Source organism: Centruroides vittatus, unplaced genomic scaffold, assembly GCF_030686945.1.
Source record: "Centruroides vittatus isolate TY-2023 unplaced genomic scaffold, ASM3068694v2 contig_359, whole genome shotgun sequence".
In the NCBI taxonomy this organism is placed as follows: domain Eukaryota; kingdom Metazoa; phylum Arthropoda; class Arachnida; order Scorpiones; family Buthidae; genus Centruroides; species Centruroides vittatus.
The window spans coordinates 1,150,834-1,172,826 of NW_027122182.1; the positions used below are offsets into that span (position 1 = coordinate 1,150,834).

The following is a 21,993-nucleotide window of genomic DNA, read 5'->3' on the forward strand; positions in this document are numbered from 1 at the left end:
TACTTAAAAAAAAAAAGTATTACTTATTGTCAAATAACTGTTGCTTTTTTCTTCCATTCTTCTTAACCAACGTCGATACATTTGGTATACTTGTGTTAGGCTCTTGTTTTATCTGTTGCATTAATAATGAATTTTTGTTTACTTCTTTAGATGTACCTTCTTCTGGTTCACATTCGCGTTCCATCATTTTTGATTGTTTTTGTTTATCTCCTAACAAAAATGCTGAAATATTTTGATTATCTTCGTTAGCTGAATGAAATACAGAAGTTGCCATACTAAAATCTAAAGGCTCTTGTTTAATGGGCATCGTAGGATATGACAACTTATTAAAGTATCCATTCCACTTCAAATCCTTTTTATCAGGTGTATATAATGCATCTTTCGCATTTCCAGATAAGTAAGCAAAAAGAAGACTCGTCTGTTGCAGTGACTGGTATTGTTTTAGCTGCTCATCTGTAAGCTGAGATTTAAGTCTGAAAAAGTATATAATGATAATATTAAAGAATTTAACTTAAATAAGTTAAATTTAAAAAAATTAAAATAATCATGCATTTATATTTTTATTATTAAATTAAAAAGCATTTTTAATTTAAATTATACTTATTTAAAAACATTATTAGAAAATACAGACAGCTCTTTTACTCGTTCAAAAATTTAAATGTATTATTTATCTGGATTTAAGTACTTATTAAAATATGTACGAAGCGGACCTATCTGTGGTTTTCTTTTCGGACAAGAAACTAACCGGACGTTTAAACTTCATTTCTCCTCCATATTCTTATGAAGTAGAACGTTCAGGTCACCTTTAAAAATTCATTGGTAGACAAAATTAAAAGTTCTTACTAGCTTGGAGATTGCACAGTTAAATAAGCTTCTTGTTTCCTGTGGGGAACCAGAATGGCACTCAACAAAATAAATATTAAAATTAAATTAATATTAAAGTTTTCCTGTATTCATGAGAATTTTCAAAAAGAAATTACAAAAACAGAATACACATCCAAATATTTACAGGGAAGAAATGAGTCATTTGAAATAATTAAAAAAAAAATCATTATATATATAAAAAAAATAAATATTAATTAAAGGAACTTTTGTACAGAGAATTGTTAGTAATTTTGATTTTAGAAGAATAAAAATATTAATTCAACTAAAAAATAAGAAAATTTCCAATAAAAACTAAGTGAATAAATCTGTGACATGCATTTTATTATACGAAACTGTTCTAAAATTAAATGTAAGAGGAATTATTTTAAAAATTCTAATTCTTTGCTTTCTTAACTAATTATTTCCAATATTAAGATTTTAAAAAAAGCAACTGACTGCAAAATATTTAAGTAAAAATCATGTCAAAGAATTTAATTTTTGTATAATATAATATTATTTGCACATTAAAATAATATATTTTAAAAGGAATAAAATACCAGACAACTCCATTTATTATAGCCAGATATTGAGAGATAATTTAATTGATTAAAATACATGTACACAGTATATAACTCTTGCAGTCAGAGCTGAAGAATGTTAAAGACTGTGGAAAAGATTTTAGAACATTAATTTTAGGAAGGCAACTGTATACTGAATGTCGGCTCAAATTTTAATAAAAGAACATTGTCCACCTGGAATTTCTAAAGAGACTTAAGATAGAAATGAGCGATCAAAAAGATTATGTAATAAACTCTTGAAAGAACATCACCAATGGAACTTAGATGATACTACTCATTAAAAACTATTTTATAACAAGCAATTATTTATTGTGACATTGTCACAATGCCAGGCTGCAATTTTTAATCATATTTTAAATTTATTTAAGTACATAACAAAACAATTGCCTTAAATAATCAGGCTATAAATCTGCAATTTAATGATTAAATACTAAGTAATTAAGGCAATTATATATATGTATATATGGCTTTGAGATGTTTGATATATACTCTCCCCCTCAAATTAGTAGTGGCTTGCCCCTACAAATCGTCATACTTTTCCTTTAACAATAGAGTTGTGCAGGTCATCTACCCAACACCTTTTGAGGAAAAATTTTGAATTATGAAATAACGACTTTTGGTTTGCATCGGAAGTTCTTATATAGTTAATTGGGCCTCCTGTTGCTAAGGTTTCTATACCTGGCCTTGTCTTTCATCTAACTCTGTTCCCGAAATTAAGGAAAAACAGGAAGACGAACAACAGTGGGAATTTATAAGTCTACAATTTTTTCGAATTGCAGCCCAAAAACTCAATAATAATAAGAATGAAAGTGTGTTGAAATTAAGAGAAATCAAATATGTTAATATCACAGAAGAATATTGATATATTTTTACTTTTTAGATGGAATTCCTCCTTCACTAAGCTTTTCTTTTGTTTTTAAATAAATAAAAATAAATAATCAGAAATCTATTTTATATTTTTAGACTGTAGTTTAATAAATGAATAACAAAACTTTCCAGATATTAATTTAAATATAAATGCAATAAATTTAATTTAAAAATATACAGGAAAAAAAAAAAAGAATTTTCAACAGAACAAAAAAATTTCACACACATTCATCTGAGACATGTTTCAAGTGTTCCATTCTTCTCGGTGCTATTCTTTTAAGAATTTATGGTATTATTATTATTTGAAGAAAGGAATAAGCAACTTTATATTGATAAGATTGGTAATTAAAACAAAACAGACCAAAAACATACAATATTTTTGTATGTTTTTAGTCTGTTTGGTATCACAAAACTAGATTCCTACATTTTGTTTTCACGAAGACATTATTGATAAGAGAGATAAAAGATGAATTTAGATCTGTCATAAATATGGCTGACGAGAAAATGAATCTCTGAATGTGACCTCTTAAATACTTTTCAATAAAGTTCATAATGAAGTTCGAAAGAAAATTTTCTCCATGCAACTAAATTTATAAAAAGCAATTGAATTTTGTTTTGATCACTAAATGGTAATAAAATGATACAGACAAACACAATTTTGGCTTCAATATGAAAGTCAGTAATTAGATTATTAACATAAAATCTTTTTCAGCAAAGTCCCTTTAAACATTCAGGAATTGGTCTCAATATTCTAGTAGCTTCTGAAAGCATGCTACATAAAATGTTAGTTCTGTTATCAGTCAATGTACATAATCATTACATCCCATTTATATCTTTTGTACAGCACACTATGAGCCCATGGTCGCGGCTATTTACATAGCTTTTTATATATATCTGTAATTAAATATGTATATTATTCTTTGCCAAATAAAGGCTTTTCACATGTTCCTTGACTACTTCATAACCCAGAAAAGTTCAAAACCCAAGTTGTACCTTTGAAAGTCCAAAATGGTAATCATATAACCCTAACATATCAAGTGATTATAAACATTCGGATCTTTAAAAAAAACTATTTGGGTGGCAAACATTTTTCAAGCAATAAAAGATATTCTGCAGTGATTCCAACAGCGGTCTATGGACTTTTTATGCAGAATATTTTCAGAAGCTAATTGGAAAATTTGAATAAGTTCTAAAATGTTTATATAAAAATATATTTTTTGGTGTCTGTAACCTAATTACTGATTTCTCAAATATTTATAATGTTACATAATTTGGAAACACTTTAAATTATGTATAAATGCATATCAGTTATAAGTAACTTATAATTTTTTCTTGCAACTTCTTGACATAACTATCAGAAGCTACAAGAAATAAAACTTTTAACTGTTTTTTTTTACAATTTAAACATCCAAATAATTAAATATAAATTGAACAAAACACCATATTAGAACCAGAATTATAAAAAAATCTTATCATATTTTAGTTATAACAATAATTTAGAGTTACATCCTATAAGTATAATTATACTTTATATTTTCTTATTAAAATAAAAATTTATAAATTTGTAATTCGTTTTAAAGACTTCTCCAAGTTTATTAAATGTAATATATAATGCTTTACAAAATATTTTTAAGTCAGTACTTAATTCCAGATTTTTAAATCCATTCTAGTAAATCATTATAAGCGTTGTTAATTTTAAAAAAAAAATTATTATTTTAAGTTTTTAAAAATCACTTTATCTAATATGAGAAAATAAGATATTGAGTATATTAAAAGTTTCTCTAAATATACAATTATTAAAAAAAATGCATGAGGTACCTCACTGTTTTGCCTGTCAATAATAGATCAAAATTTGTCTATTTAGCAAATGTTGTTCTATTATTGATTATCAGCAACTTTTGTATAAAAAAAAATTCATTTTATTTATTATTCTGAACTAATGTCATAATGCTTTTCCATATATTTCACCATGTCACAATGTTTGAATATACTATATACAGGTTGTGGAAATGTGTACCACTCAAATTCTATAAAATATAATTGAACATAAACATGCATATTTAACCCAATTTTTGATTAAAGTATCATCACTTAAACTAACACGTAAGTTATCGTTTAATTTAAAGAAAAATTCCTACAAATGGTCCATATCAAATGCCAAAGTTGGCCAAGCAACAGACCTGTATTGAGAATTATCAGTATATTATGAGTGTAAAATTGCAGAGAAGTGATCTGAAAATAAACCATAACTGTAAGTGTGTGTCAGAAGAGTGGTGTTACAAACTTAGCATAGAACATTTGAAAAATTCATCTGCTCTATACCAGAGTGCTGCAGACCTATTATTAAAACCATGGTCACACCATGCGATTTCCAGCCACGCAGGCAACCACAACTGCAACAAGTGCAAGTCGCGCGCATTTTCTTGTGATCACATTGTTCAACTTGGAAACACGTGATCCTATAATAAATCAATAAAATTACAGCAGCTTGTTTTAGACTTCTTTCGTGAGTTTAGCTATATTTAAAACAATTTTGTTGTTGCCAAACTAAAAACAATCAACACTTATATCCAGAAATCTAAACATGGTACTTACAATCAATGCCAAGACTTTCACTTATCTCACGCCATGCCTGCGCTCTTTTATCCTTTCTTCGATAAAATGAAGAATTAAAATCCCACAGGCATTCGTGAGACTGAATTAGCTCAATTAATCTTGATTCTGTTAAACTATCCATCATCTTGCTTTCTGCCATTATTTTCTTACTACAGTATTTTCAATGTTGCCACTGTATGACATGGCAAATAGACATTTGTTGATTGGATGTGAATTTGCAATCGGTGCAAGTAGAACAAACTTTTTGTTTCTAGTTGTGGTTATAGTTGTGTGGTTTTCAAAGAGGGTTTTTACTAGTTAACGAGAACAGCTGTCACGGTTGCAGTTGCCTGCACGGGTGGAAATTGCACGATGTGACTACAGCTTAAGGCATACAAAGTAATAAAATTCCATTCAGCAAGAAATAACTATTCATATGTTTCTCAAGACTATTTTGCTGTGAACCCTCTTGTTTCTATAACTGTAAATAGTAAGTTCGTGCAACAAGACTCATTAACAGTACTGGTGAAGTTGTGGTGTAAAACACTTATTTAAGCAATGTAGCATTATATGTAACAAATTTTTCTTGGTTTATTCTTCTATGCACTACATATGTTATTATTTTGGTATTTATCATAGGTGATACAGATATATATGATACAATTTCTGTGGATGCTATCATGCCCCATATGAAATGTTTTAGACCACAGCAATCAAATGCAAATTTCCACAATGCTAGAAACCCACAACATACATGTTCTGATGCTTTGAGTTTACACTTTGACACAGAGTTGAGGCAGCTGCAAACACATACATGACCTTTGACAATGCTACTGTGACAACTTGCCACACAAACACAAACCACATCACCATGCAGTGACGGCTTGAGTTCTGGAGTGGCGATCTGAACATGGAAACAGACTTCAAGCAAAACATGTGAATAATGTCCTGGCACCTATCTGAATAACATTACTATTTCCAGACACCTGGTGAGGATGAGTAAGGATAAAAAAAAAGAAACAGACACACTGAAATTCCATATGAATTGATATGTTATCAGCAGTAACATTTAGTGATCTCATATGCAGAGGTTGCAAAGAAACCCTTTTTGTCATGTGTCATTTGTGACAAGAGATCCAACAGTTAAGTTGATGTCAATGTTGTATCATATGGTATGTTTTATAGCAATTTTTCTTTCTTTGCTGCAATGTTCTGCCATCACCTCGGCATCAGCCATTCATTCAGTAAAGGTACACAGTATTTATTTACATACTTGATGCATTCATAGCACAGCTTTTATAAATTAAGTAAACAATAGTGTATTCACCTACACATGATGCAAAAGCAGGATTAAGTGGGGCTCGGATAATTGGAATAATAATATATTTTCATTATTTTATTTTTCACATTCAGTTTACATTTTAGAGTAATTTATACAAGAAATTGTACATTGAAGGGAAATAAAAATTACGAATGCTCTGTTTATATTGAACCTAACTTTTACATAATGCATAATTATGGTTTATTAATTTGACTTGTGTAAACAATCGTATTATAAAGTTAAGATGGTAAAATTAAATCATCTTTATTACAAAAATTGCTGATAAAACACTTGCTTTAAATATACATAAATTTTTTTTAAAATTATATTTAGCTACACATACAGTATATAATACAGCATAAAATAAGATTAATTTCGTATGTATAATTTTACATTAGTTTGCAATTAGTTAAGAAATGCTGAATTTCCAAACCTCGTTCGAACCATTCACTTACTATATATGGTTCTCAGTATGGTTTGAAGGTTATTGTAATAGCCATTACTTGATACCTTAGTTCCAGCAGACAGCAGTCATCATTTAAAATGAACAAAGATGGCTATTTCTGTGTCAACCTTCATACAATTTGATAAACAGAAATGCTGGTCCTCGTTAGGATAATAATAACCTCCTAGAAAGTGATAAGTTAAAATGGATTGGAAACTTTGCATTATTTCTTTTTATATTTTATTAAATTTGTTAGTAAAAATTCTTAATGAATGCTTTCATTGTTGAGTTTTTCATAAAATCACCTAAAATCACTATTAGAAAGTATTGAAATTTAAAATTGAATGAATAATAAACCAGAAACATTTACTTACCTCTGTTGATATAAGAAAGTCAAATTCTGATTCATTTCTTCTAACTGAGAAGAAACTGACAAAGGACTCATTTCAGAGCTATCTTCACTTGCCGTAAATCTGATAAGATAATTTGAACAATTTTGAATAAATATATTTTTAAAATTTTCAATATTTTTAATGCATAATTTCATGAAAAATAGAAAGCAATAACAAATACACCAACTCAATTACAAAGCCAAAACTGCTGGATTAACCTTGTTCCAGCCCAAAAAGTAATCCGGCAGCTCATTTGGCATTAATAAAGCAACAACTGAATTCAAAACATTAATGTCAAGAAGCAGAATCAAGATTTTAATTTCATTAAATCTGAAACAATTAAAATTTGCTATTTCCTTAGCACTTAAAAACCATTATTTTCTTGTAAAATACTTACCATATATTCTGGTGTATAAGACGACCCCGACTTTTGAGAAGATTTTCCTGGGTTAAAAAGGTCGTGTTATACGCCGGAATATATGGTATTACTGTATTTTTCATAATAGTCAGTCAAAATAGCTATAAATTTTTAAGTTAATATACTCATCCTATAGACCAGAGGTTCCCAACTTATTTTTAATCATGGAATCTTTTTCAACTTAATAACAAATGTTGAAACTCTGCAGATATCAACGAATTAAAGCATACCAGCATTACCATTTTACATTCAAACCAAAACCATTTTGGTTTATATATATATATATATATATAGCTTTAATGATTGTATTTTTATTTTTATATTGTATCCTTTTTTAAGGTTATGACTAGACTAAACAGATTTTATTGTGGAACCCCAAATTTTTATTGGAAGAACTCTAGTGTTTCATAGAATACAAGTTGAAATCCCCTGCTGTAGATTATATCCAAAATAAATTAAGTTGTCTATGACTAATAGTTAATAAAGAAAAACAAAATACTCATTTTATTTGAATAATAACCACTCTCAAACAGCAGTTACATCTTGTCCTTAAAACTTGAAATAATAACTGCCCTGAAACAGTAGTTTCGTCTAATATTTGAGGTTGGTTGTTATTAAGGAACAATACAAAATTGATAAATATAAACCATGATAACTAGGTACTTAGCTATCATAAGTTAGAAGTAAGAATAAGTGGGTATTTATTTAAGAAACTAACCTTAACAGAAAACAAAATACCGTATTTTCTGACATATAAGACTACCCCTCGACTTTTACAGTTAAAATATAGAGTTTGGGACATACTCGCCCTATAAGATGACCCCTGACTTCTGAGAAGATTTTCCTGGGTTAAAAAGTCGTCTTATACGCCGGAAAATATGATATGTAAAATGCACATAATGAAGTAGTTTTTAATTATTTTCTTATTACTGGTATATAGAAAACAGTCATCAACAGCCATTAAAAAGAAAGCTACCAGTTGCCATTTCAAGTATAATTTTCATAAATATTTAAATACTTTACTAGTAACAGTCAAACAGGTATGTGCAAAATAATTATCCATAGAAAAAATATGCAGTTTAAACTAGTAGACACTTTTATTATTCAAATAGATAACATTAAGCAAATAGAGTAAAGAGGAGGTTAATTTCACTAATATATTTGATAGATATGATGCTAAGATAAAACATTTTATTACAAACAAAGAAATGATAACAAAAGTGATTGTATTCCATATAAAGACAGATTTTTGAATTCAGTTGTTTTGAACATTTTCAAATAGTAAACAGGGCATATAAATGTTATACAATGAGTGAATAAAACTTGAAAGTGCTTGGCTCAAGTCTTTACAGAAGTACCAATGTACATTTCTATATTACTGCATAACCTCAAATATTAGATGCAAGTTTTAATGACTGAATCAAAGCAAGAAGACATGTGCACATGTGCAAGTGGAAGATCCAGAGGAAAAAAAATAAGTAATGTTTTCAAATAATCAACGTGAAATAGTTATTTAATTTATCATAAATGCAGAAGGAATAAAACTAATTGATAGTGGATTACATCAAATTTAATAACTGCTTGGTTGAAATAACTTTTAGCAAATATTGTAGAACATGAAATGATGATAAAAATTATTACGCTCAGCAAAATTTATGGGAGAAAAGGATGACGATAAACAAGGTGAGCATACAAAATCGGAAAATATATGGAAATGATCATATTAAAAATAAGTTTGAAGAAAATTATCATTTTCGCAAAAACTGTGATCAACAACACAAATAAATACGCTGATGCCTTATCCATAGACTATGAACACCTGGCCTTTTTATTTTATTCCTATAAGATAAATTATGATGACTAAGATGAGTATATAGTTTTATATGTTTAAAATGCTATCCCCAGCTGACTGCATAATGATTACTTTTGTTTACAGACAACATTACTTTCAGCCATTTTGTTAACCAAAAGATATCAAAACCAACGATAATGCCATTACTATATTATTTGCTTCATTTTTTAACTTTACAGTGTAATTCTCCATTTTATATTAAATAAAACATTTGTTCACAATTTAATTTATTAAATACTGTATCTTCAAATTTAGTGAATCCCATCATCATACTGTCAATTATAAAAAAAAAAATTTCTGAAAGCCAAGTAACAATACATAGTATACAAGGAACATTTTTGGTCTACCTTAGGCCAACATCAGCTTATATATTAGATATACAAATGTTCGACAAACTTATTACAAAATTGAATATCTAAATCCCATAACAATAAAATCCCTTAAATGTAAACGTAATACAAAACATTTTAAATTTAATTTAAAAGCGCAAATTAATAATGGTTAGGTGTGAAAACAATAATTAATAACAGAAGTGTTAAATTGTTTAAATTTAGAAATAAAATGTGCAGGAGTGCAGCAAAATTGAAAATAGCTATTTAATAACTGAAGTTAAAAGACAACAGTAAATGAATTTAAAAATTTCAGCATACTTGGAAGACAATTACAACTCATCAGTCTAACATATTGATATACAGTAGCTCATAAGCTTATCCCTTACTGAAGAGTCATAATTATTACTATTTTCCTTATTATTTCACTTATTTTATAATTACATCTGCAATGAATTAATAACAGAAACAAAATCAGAAGAAAAAAACATTTAGTAGAATACATTCTAATTTCAAATGTCTTCAACAACATTTCCAGAGGTGCGAGTATATGACAGCATAGCTATAACATTTTTATTTTCATTTTAGCAATTTCCTGTAGGTATACATGACTATGCAAGTTACGCTCAAGAACTTGCATAGTCTGTATGTGTACATACACATACACACACAAATAATGAAAGTTTGTGTCTGTAACAGCAGACAGATATCAGATATTGATTAGAAATGCATTTCTAAGAAAGATCTCAATCTCTGGATATACAATAAAGTTTTCATCACACTGTGTATATCACATTGAAATGGTAAGAGAATCAAGTGTAACCACTAAAAATCTTGTTTACTACTTTGATAGAAGAGTTCTGCAATTGTTGAGAAAATAAGCTGTAGCCTTAAAATGGAGAAAAAAAATGAAAAAATTTTATTTTTACTTAAAACGATGTAAGATGTATCAAAGTATAAATTTTTATCATCACATTTTACTTTCCTGGCTGTTATAACAGAGGGAAAGTATGGTGATCGGTCAAGGAATGACCCGACCCTCCGAGATTTTTACGTTTTTGGACTCAGGACCTTGAAACATTGAGAAATGCAAAAACATTCCAGGGTAATTTCTGTATATATGGATGTTAGTTTGTGGGGGGAGCACAGTTTTGTTGACCCTGTTTGAAGCTTAATAACTCCTGTGCTTTTCATCAAAAATTTCTGAAATTTTGCAAGCAAATTTGTTTATTAGGGGAATTGATACTATTAAATTTTGGTGGTTAAAGGTCAAGGAGGTGGAGAAATAATGGGAGTCGTGTGTATCTCCAGTAGGGTTGGACTTAATGACAATTTTACTCATTAACAACATTTAGAATTTTTCTCAAAACCCATCCTTACCCTCAAAATTAAGCTTTTTGTCATTTTATAACAGTTAAAAATATAAAATGTTTTTTAATAAAATATCATAACAGATGGCACCATCAAAATTTTAAATATTGCTGGGAAAGTTGAGCAACTCATTGCTGGCTTATTTCATAAAGATTATATTTTCTAGTAATGTTGACCTAAGCCTAAAATTTAAATTTTTAAGTTCCCTATGTTCTAGGATTGTAATCCTAACTTACCCAATTTTGTTAATCTTTAAATTTAGACATGTACTGTACATTAGGCAAAATTAGTATATTTAACTTATGACAGAAAATGTCATCCACCACAGATAATGGGCACATTCCAGTTTGAATCAATCTCAGCCACAACCAATGCGCTGGTGGATTTGAATTAATAAGCATTTACGGGAACATCTGGCAATCCAATAAGATGGCAGAAGCAATCGGCTGTTTATTGATATTTGTAGAGTTATTTTGTCAAAGTAATTTGGATTAATACATGAGTGATAAAAATGATGTTAATAACATAATGATTTTAATTGCTGAATAAAACTATGACTGCCATGGATGTTCCTACAGTTTTCAGCAACTATAATTACCTGGGTTAAGTTATACAGCTATTTGAAACCTTCACACACATGTTATGCTGCTTCCAAGAGCCCACACGTGTGGCAATTCAGCTGCCTTTTTTTTTTGTTCGTTTAATTTATTCATTTAAACACTAAATTATATTATTACAAATACTATATTGTTCTTACATATACTTATGTATTTATCCTACTTATTCTTTTACTTACTTTAATTGTATTAATGTATATATATATATTTACCCAATGTACCCACTGTTATTCTATTTAATATTTCACAAACCTCTTGGTAATGCATACGCGGGGCCGAGAAATGTACTTTTGTACCTAAATAAAGAATGTAATGTAATGTAATAACATAACGATGAAGATAGCCAAATTGCTTCATCAGCACTCACCATATCCACAGCCTAATGAGTGCAATGTGCTTCAGTCAGTGTACCAACAAACTCCCCAGTAAATACTGAAACACAAATAGTATGTCACAGTTCGATGCACTGTGTGATGATACTGGAATACATCCAATGTTATCAATTAAATTTTATCAATATAAAATTATATCTCAAATATGACAAGTTTTAATTCACTGACATTGGAGAAAATCAATTACTTCTGATGTTACAGTTCAACCTATAATTAAAGCATAATTCAAAAATGTAGTAAATTACATTATGTATTTATCAAATAAAAAGAATAATTTTTTTATGCTCACCATTAAGTTTTGTATAATAATTATTACCAATTTTACCAATGACAACAACGCAACTAAAATCATGCAATTTCCATTAGCGAAACAAGTGTTTCTATTGCAAAAGCATTCGAATTCTTCTTAGAACACACTGAAATTTTTAACAGTTTACACAGTTGCAGATGTACAAATACATAATAATAAAACATTAATTTTAAACTAGATCATAGCCTCAGAAGTAATTTATTTTCTCAAATACAAGTAAATTGAAAAAATTATTATAAATCTAACAGTTAATCACTTAACTGTTCAATTTTAATAATTTTATTGGTAACAAAAAAGAAAAAAAAAGCTAACACACACCCAGGCCCATAAGAGCTCTTGACAGCCTTGCTTATAGAGTTAGCAATGTACAGACATAGAATATTACATTATTAGGCTGCAAAGAATTTTAAATTTCCAGTAAATGGACAAATTATTAACCTCAAAACAATAACCATTACTGGAAACAAAAACATGGCCGTTATTAGAAGGTGGGCTTTATTGGGAAGTTTGACTGACACACACACAATTTTATGTAAAACAAGAAACATTATATATATTAAATAAAAAAGACAAAGAAAGAAAGATTCTCTTTCGTAATTGTTACCGATTACAATTACTTATGATTAGAATTTACATGATATCAATACTTGGAGGCAAATAAGTAGTAAACTACTATTCCTTGGTTCAATATAAACTCAAAAAACTTTAACCAATGATGTCATTGAACTAATGTTATAGTAACAGTAGCAAATGATCAAATTTCTTGATTTTCTTTTCAGGTGATCTTTTTTCCCAGGGGAATAAAGATTATCAGAAAAAGTAACTAACTTGTAAGTCTATTAAGTTTCACATCTTTCATTCTTTTTTCTAGCAAATTCTTTAATTAAATCTAATGAACTTTGTGTTTTGAAACTTAATATACAGAAGTTCTAGCTTCCTGCACAGAATAAAAAGTGGTGAATAAGTAGGTAAAGTTAATTTTAACAATTTTTAAGAAAACCTTTTAATTTTTATTTATTTTTTATACAGGCAAATTCGTTTAAAAGATAAAATAAAGTTAAAAATCCTTTTATGGATAATTTATGTACATATTGATGTATTGATAATAGAAAACAAGGAACCTGTAAGTAATTTAATAAATTTTACACATTATTGTCAGGTATAAAATTATTATGTTTTATAAATTTTTTGTTATAGATTATTATTATTGTAAACCTGCTGAAGAGGGCCTTAAGATCTGAGGTACAAAAACAGTGTAAACGGGTGAAAAATAAAGATTTTGTTTTTATAAATAAGATCTCTGTTTGAAAAAAAAACACCGGTATAATAAGTCCTATTAATGTACTAAGTCCAACGTAGACAATAACGTAAAAAATTTGCTTCTATTTTTATTCATATGGCTCTTTTTCATTTCTGAATAGTGATGGCAAATTTTGCATTCCTATATCTCTCATATACTAAACAATGTAATAGAGTGATTCAAAAGTTCCTTGAATATGGTACCCTAGATCAGGGATGGGCATTCATATTTTTTGCAGCTTGCGTCGCATAAAATATGAATAAATATATCAATTTCCCAGATTAAGGAAGTATTCAGCAAAAATTCAAACGTTATTTTCTACAACTTATGTATGTGAATAGTTTTTCCGCAATGAATTTAGTAAAAATTAAAACAAGAAACCGGGTAACAGACACATCAAAACTAATTTAAAACTAGAAGTGACGAACATTTAACCAAATATTTCTGATATATTACGTTTACATCAGTTCCAGCAGCTAGATTAAGTATACATATGCTAATTTATAATTATATATATGAATAAATAATTGTGATTTACCGGCATTTTTTTCCTCTTTTCTCTTGTATGCAGCCCGCGTCAGTTCAAAAATTTTAAAATGTGGCCCTTACATAGAAAAAAGGTTGCCCATTCCTGCCCTAGATGATCATTGCCATGATAAAACTGAAATTTCAGGACCTGAGTTGATTCCTGAAGGAAGGAAGAATTTCAAAATTTTTCAAAGCCAATCCAAACAGTTCTATCAGGAAGGCAGCACAAAGACTGAGCCTCAACAGGGAATCTCTTGACACTATTCTGAAATATTTTCTTGAGATACCATGCTTACAAACCATGCATCAGAAACTTAAGCAATGGTCACACCTAGCAATTTCCAGCCTACAGGCAACTGCAACAAGCACAAGCTGCACACCTGTTGTCATGGTCACACTGTTTATTGACATTGCAATTCAAACACACAACCTTATTATAAACCAACATCTGCTTCATTTGTTATCATTTTTTCTTTTTAAATGAGAAGAAATGTTGTTTGCAAATGACGATACTTTTTACTTAGTTCTTTAGCTATATTTAAAATAATATCGTTGTTAACCAAACTAAAAACAATCAACGTTTCATATCCAGAAATCTAAAAAAAGTACTTACAATAAATTGTGAAACTTTTGCTGATCTCACTCCATGCCTGTACTCTTTTATCTTCTCTTCGATAAAACAAAGAATTAAAATACAAATATTCATGAACCTGAACAAAGCTCAATTGTAAACCTGTATCATTTGGTATTTTCACTTTGTCATGATGACGATGACTTTCAAAGTTGCCACCATACGACGTGGCACAAAGGTGTTTGCTGATTGGATGTGCATTTGCAATTGGTGTAAGTAGAACAAACTTTTTGATTCTAGTTGTGATTGCAGTCACACCAATTTTATAAGGAGTTTACTAGTTATTAAGAATATCCATCATGGTTGCAGTTACCTGGAAATCGCAATGTGTGACCACAGCTTTAACCAACATGCAATGGCAACTTGAGTGAGCTTTGCTAATAAAGTGACTGAAATGTTTGTAAGTGGGACATTAGATGCCAACAAGATAATATTCACAAAGCACATTTTCATTACGATGGCTATGTTAATAAGCAAAACTTTCAATTTTGGAGAATACTGAATCCACAAGTTGATTGCTTCACTGGTTGCAGTGGTTTGGACCACTGCAACCAGTGAATATCACAGCAAGGGCAGCAATTAGATTAAATTCTGTATACTCATTACATCGAGTATTTCATTGAAACTTCAGTCACAGGCCCCGTAAATAAAAGTTTCTTGGACAAAGAAAAATTATTTCATCTGGAAATATCACTTATGCAAAATGGCATTATTCCCCACCACACCCAATGTGTTTGATAGTGTTTTCAACTTGTATCAAGATCATTCTATTGGATTAGGTTACCCAAAATTTGTGGATAGTGGGGTTGAATGACTTCCTTACAGCCCTGAGTTAAATGCTTGTGACTTTTTCCTATGGGGGTTGTGTCAAAGATAATTGTTACAAGGAAGAGCCAAAGAATGCAGAACGATTAAACACTGCAATTAAAAAGGTTGCTATCAAAAATGCATGCTAGAAAGGGTTTTTCAGGGGTTTGAAAAATGGCTTTAATTTTGTGCTGAATCAGATGGGGTACTTCATTTTAATGGTAGATATTTTTGAATTTAATACTGTGTAATATGCTTTTGATTAAAAAGTTATAGTAGGGTAGATGTACCAGTTTTGGCCAGAAAACAAATTTAACTTAAAAATATAATCACAAATGAAACAAACTTTTATTGTTAACTGTTCACACAGTTAATAAAAGTTTGTTTCATTGGACAGATTTGAATATGTGGTGATTATATTTTTGAGTTAAATTTGTTTTCTGGCCAAAACTGGTACATCTACCCTACTTTATTTTTGATACACATTATTTGTCACCCTTTATATATTTATTAATTTGATACTTATTACTATATACTTGAAGATATTATTTTGGATCTGACATTGTATATTCTATCATAATTTAAGATATTACTGAAACATCTTTTAAGATTAATTCACATTTAAATTTCAACTAAAACAAATTCTGAAAATTAGTTAAGCATACTCATTTTACTTTAGACTTTTTATTTTAACCTACTGACTGCAATCAGGAATCTTAGAGACACTGTACAATTTCAATTTGTCTCTGCACCTCTGCTCCAAAAAGCTGAGATTTTTATGATTTCAATGTAAATTTGAGTCTCTATGAGAGATATTTAAGTGAAAAAGTACAATTGCATGTGGTGTGCTGTTTTTGTGCTACAGAGAATTTTATGGGTCTCATTGACACTAGCCTCGTTTTAGTGTAAACAACATTAATTATTATATTTTTCAATATTGGAATTAATTTTTGAATTTTTTGAAGGTTAAAACAATCCTAACATTGTGACAAACACTATTACAGGTATTAATTAACTGAAGTGCAAGCAAATTTTTCATCCAGATCACGTGGCTTCCGCATGAGAAAAGCGTAAAAAAAAAAAAAAAAATACTAACTATACAAAAATTCTATGTAAAAGGATTAATAAACGTTAATATCACTTTTTTTTTAATGTGCAAATAGATTTTTTAACACTATATAGCTTAAAGTAAGACTGTAATCATGATTACAGTCTACGTCAACAGTACGATTGAAGACATTAGCTTATATATATTTTTCAGATTATTTTCAGTTTTATATTAAGCTTGTACAATTTTAATTTCCAAACGTTTGTTTTAAACACTTTAAAATTTTAGAACAACAAATCAGTGGACAATACAATACTAAAACAACAATCTGAAGTTAGATAAACAACAGCCTATAAAGATAATCTAACAACATTTTTCTTTTTTAAAATTAAATAGTAAAACAATATATTTTATAAAAATTAGTTTATGAATTTAATTAAGACAGGTTAATAATAATAATGTTTTACATCTGTAGACTAAGGATGAACTCAGAGTATTTGAGTGATATACGGTAGATGTAACAAGGCTCTCCCTGTAAACTTTAAAGCCCTGCCAAGCCATTCCAAATTTATGGCTAATTTTTTAATTCTGTTTTTATCATTTTAAATTTTATGACAAAAATATAAAAGCTATTTCAAAAAAGTAATTCATAAACTTTTTTGCATCTGATAAACTGATCTGAGTTTTATATAATTTCATGATTAATATTTGCCTGATAAGACACTGACATCTACAATCATCATCAATATAAATTATTTTGCCATTTAATGAGGGCACTATTTTATTCATTACTTGGACTGTAGTTATCAGTTGAGAGTTTAGATAAAATTATCTTCAGAATCATATTTTGCCTTTAAATTAAGATTAATTTGAACATCTAAGTGTTTTAAATTAAATTATGACTAGAAATTAGCAACACTGATTACCCAATATACATTAAATTCATTCACTTTTCCAATAAAGGTTATAAAGGATTGCTAGTTTCAGTAAATTAATGAAAATAACCTATTACTACCGTAATAAAAATAAATAGGAATTAATTTGGAACTGAATCTCAAAACTATTTTTTAATGATTTTATTAGTATAAATACTTTTTTTAAATCGAAATATATATTTAGGCTACATATATATATACATACATGTAAATATGAAATATTTCTAAAGGCTATATATAGTATCAGATATTAGGAGGATATATAAGAACTTGCATATCCTTTCAGATCTTTGCAGCTTACTTTTTTCCTGTCTTTCTGCACAAGCAGAGTATTTTTGTCTTGCTTCCTTAAATATTTATGATAAAAATTATATATTGCAAGAAAAAAGATTTTAAAAAATTCTAAGAAAGCTTAGTGTTCCTTTATTAATCTTAAAAAATAATAATTACAAGAATGATTTTAAATTATGCAATGTAAACCGTCTGTGAATTTGATGCACAAACACAAAGTTAAAAGTAATGAAAAATCAGCAGCTTAAAATTGAGGGACAATGTCTCAGAACTATTTTTTTACTGTATATCCTTCTCACATTAGACCTGAAATCTTTTTTATACCCAGTTTATGTTTTCTTTTAACAATTTTTAATTATAGTTTTCAAGAAAAATTTATTTTAATTTTGCAACTGAACGGCATGGTTTCTCATTATGGCGTCTTCAAATTTTTAATTATCATATTTTTGTGCACAACAGGCAGGTTTACTAGTATTTAAAAAGATACCAATTTTAACAAACTCACACCTATGGAGTAATGGCTTCTGCAGGTAGTGTGGGTTATTTTCATTCCAGAATTTTTAGCATGGATATATACCAGGGCTTCCCAATTGAATCAATGAAAGTTTTCTTTAAAGGAGTTCAACAAACAATATAGTATTTTAATATTGTTTAATTATTTAGTAAATATGATTATTTTAAAATTATTGAAAATATTTTTATATAGTCATTTTCAAATTTTTATCATACTTCAAAATTTGAAGTGAAAACTCTATCCAAGTTGTTATACGCATATGTTAACTCGTTCATTTAGATTGAATTGCCTACATACTATGAGATCGATAGACCAAGAACAAGCTAATCTAGTCAACATGGCTTTGCTTTTTGACTAGATTAATGCAGTTTTGGGTGTCACCTTATCCACAGAATACCCTTTTTTCATTTATCTCCTAAAATATGGCTGGGTTTCGGGATTGCAAGATTGAGCTACAAGTAGCAGATTAAGATATTTGTAGTGCTCTAGGCTATTAGATTTGGGTGACTTATTACTTTTTGGGGTCGCTTTAAAAAAATAATTTGGGCTACATTTTGAAGAATTCTACTATACTTTTTATAAAACTTATCAGAGACCTGTTAGGTTCTCATGGGACACATGCTGTTTAATAATAATATAAATAAAATGCAGGTAATTAATAAAAATAGCATTCTGTATACATAGCCATATTCCATTTGCTTAATAAATTACATGACATTTAGCATATTGTAAAAATATGTCAAATGTCATTTAATAAAAGAAAAAAGCTGGATATTATGAGATCAGAAAAAAGGTCCTTAGGTAAGGTGACACCCAATAATGTGTTACTGTAAAAAGGCATTTGTATATATAAATTACACGACGTTGGCATATTGTACAGAAATATGCCGAATCTTGAAAAATTCGAAGTTGCGATTATTTTGTCCCTTAAATTTCGAACTAATGAGGATTTCCTATATATTATGATTATAACCAGGAATTTAGGAAAATTTTACTGTTTATTCACAAGTTTGAATTATTTAAGAATAATTTAACAGTTACTAAATCTGACAGAAGATTAGTTAGTAGTCAAAACCACAATCAGTTGATAATTAGTTACATTTTTTAACTAGATCTTAGCTTCATAGTTATCCACAAGAACATTTTATACCAGTATATTAATAAATAGTAGTTATAACCTAGTAGGTTTAATTTAGAAATCTTTACAATTCAATATAAAGTTTATGAAGTGATAACGAATTATATTTCTGGTGTTCAAGTTATAAGTGATTATATTGACATTGCATTCTAAAAGAGGACTGTTAAAGCAGTGTAAAAAATTTAAAAAAATCCTAACATCCCCTGTGACAAAAAACATCGCATCTTTAAATAAGAAAAATAAAAGGAAAGGACAGTTCAAGTACAGAGTAGAAAATCATCAAGAAATCAATAATAATAATAATAATAATAATAATATGAAGTGATATGAAAAAACAGCAAATAAACTTTCAGTATATATATATGCCTATATATAGAACTGAAGTGAAAATGTAACAAATATTGATTATTTGCAAATTGCCCCCTGGTGAGGTGCATGCCCCATGTTGAGAAACGCTGTGTTAAAGGGTATTACCATTATTTCTGGAGAATATTCAAAGTCCAAAATTATTATTTAAACATCATAAAACATATGTTAAACAGCTGTGAGATTTATTAATTGATTATTTAATATTTATATATAAATTAGAAACAGATGATAAATTAGACATTTCGTCATTTGGTTAAGTCTCATCCTGCTTATTATCATTATCATCATATTAAAAACATGTATTAATACCAGTATACGAATAACGAGCGATATATATGCTTTACATTCATAATATCGAAAATGACAAAAAATCTTTTTAAATATTTTTACACAATTTATATCTTGTAACACACAAGAATATTTACACGATTACATTGTGCAATACGACAGAGTCGTAAGTGGATAATAAACCGAAAATCCACGCATTTTATTGACAGAAGGCACTTTTTTGTCAATTTACATCAAAATTTAGAAACAACAGATGTCCAAGAGAGAAATTTACATATCAACTCCAATACAAGATTTACATTTTAAAAACCACAGTTTATTTAATGCTTCACTAACAACACAAACAACATCCCTTTGTTGCTTACAAACACTTAAAATTTTTTTTTTCCTATAGAATTAGCAATAAATACCCAGAAAATAAATTCTAGATAATTTATTACTTCTGTAAATTACTGAAATCAATGAAAAATTGTTATATTTATATAAATATATATGAATAATTAAAAAAAATTTTATTAAATTTACATAAATTTTTTTGTATATATCTATTAGCTTTTAATTTAAAATCGGTCAGAAATTATAATTTGTAAATTAATGATGATTTTTAATTAAAAAAATAAGTAATATATAAAACATTACTTACTCGTAATCATCATCATCAAAGTCTTGTTGAGAAGACATTACTGTAAAGTACAACCCTCAATATTTGGGTTTGCTTATTTAATATAAATCTGCTTTGAATGAACCAAGTTATGGTTCTTATCCAATAAAATGGAAAATTCAACAAATTATCATAGATAAATATTTATGAACAATAGAAAACAATATTCCCTGTGTGTGTGACATAAACTAGTGTATCACACATCGACCATTGGGGAACAAAGAGATGGATATTTGCTTACGTTAACTGAATCCTATTTCCGAATCTTACCTAACAGAACGTTATAACTAATTTATTAATACATATATTTGCCTTTAAAATTAAAGTATGCATTCGACTTAAAGTTTTGAATGGCAAAATATAAAAATCATTCGTGATTTTTAAACTTCCGCAACCAGGGGGCGGGATTATAATAATAATTGACCAGTTTCGCTTATGTTTATTGGTCAGTTGAGGTGAAGTCATAACGGTGTCGTCCAATAGTAAGTGTCAGTCGATGAAATATACAATAAGGTTATCGGGTGGATTCGTGATTTGGTGTTTTAATTTGTTTATCGCGCGTGATGATCTTTTAGGGTTTTTTAAATATGGAAATTGTACGTAAAATTTTGTTTGTATGACGATTTATAAGTTCTCTTAGTATTGTTTAAGGTTTTAATTTATAGCTGATTTTTAAAATATTTAAATATATTCCTAAGTTAAAGTTTTATGAGCGAATACTAATGGTTTAAATTTAGGTAGAAGTGACTTTTAGGTGTTTATACACGTGGGGAAACAAATGAACTGAAAGTCACTTCTACCAAATTTCTAATTGATGTTGAAAGGGTATTTTCAATTGGATTGATATCTGACTATGTTAAATAAAACATTGATTCCAATTAATAGTAATTTTAATTATTTAATACTTTGGAAACAGATTCCATTCTCTCAATTATAATAAGTCTTCGAAGCTTCTTGACCTATTCAATTATTGTACCTTTAAATCTCACAACTTTACAAATGTAGGTCTCATAATCAACTTCTCAAAACTGGATATACTTAACGACCCAACAATGGCCAAGAGGTTCTGTTCCCTAAACACTGGGAGTTCGGTTGTGGGTTTGTGCTTTGCCAGGATGGGCTGGCCACGTGG

The 21,993-nt window shown here is 28.5% G+C and overlaps 1 protein-coding gene across 1 annotated transcript in view; it reads right to left on the minus strand.

Moving 5' to 3' along the window:
- The window catches only part of Tdg (Thymine DNA glycosylase), a 46,102-nt gene extending 24,834 nt beyond the window's left edge, over positions 1-21,268 (minus strand). Inside the window, exons 1-3 of the mRNA XM_067269915.1 lie at positions 20,844-21,268; positions 7,045-7,143; positions 24-473 (exon numbers count right to left, since the gene is read on the minus strand). Coding sequence (XP_067126016.1) covers positions 24-473; positions 7,045-7,143; positions 20,844-20,881 — 587 coding nt within the window. The 5' untranslated portion in view covers positions 20,882-21,268. The remainder of the gene's footprint in view (positions 1-23; positions 474-7,044; positions 7,144-20,843) is intronic.
- Positions 21,269-21,993: the final 725 nt, after the last annotated feature.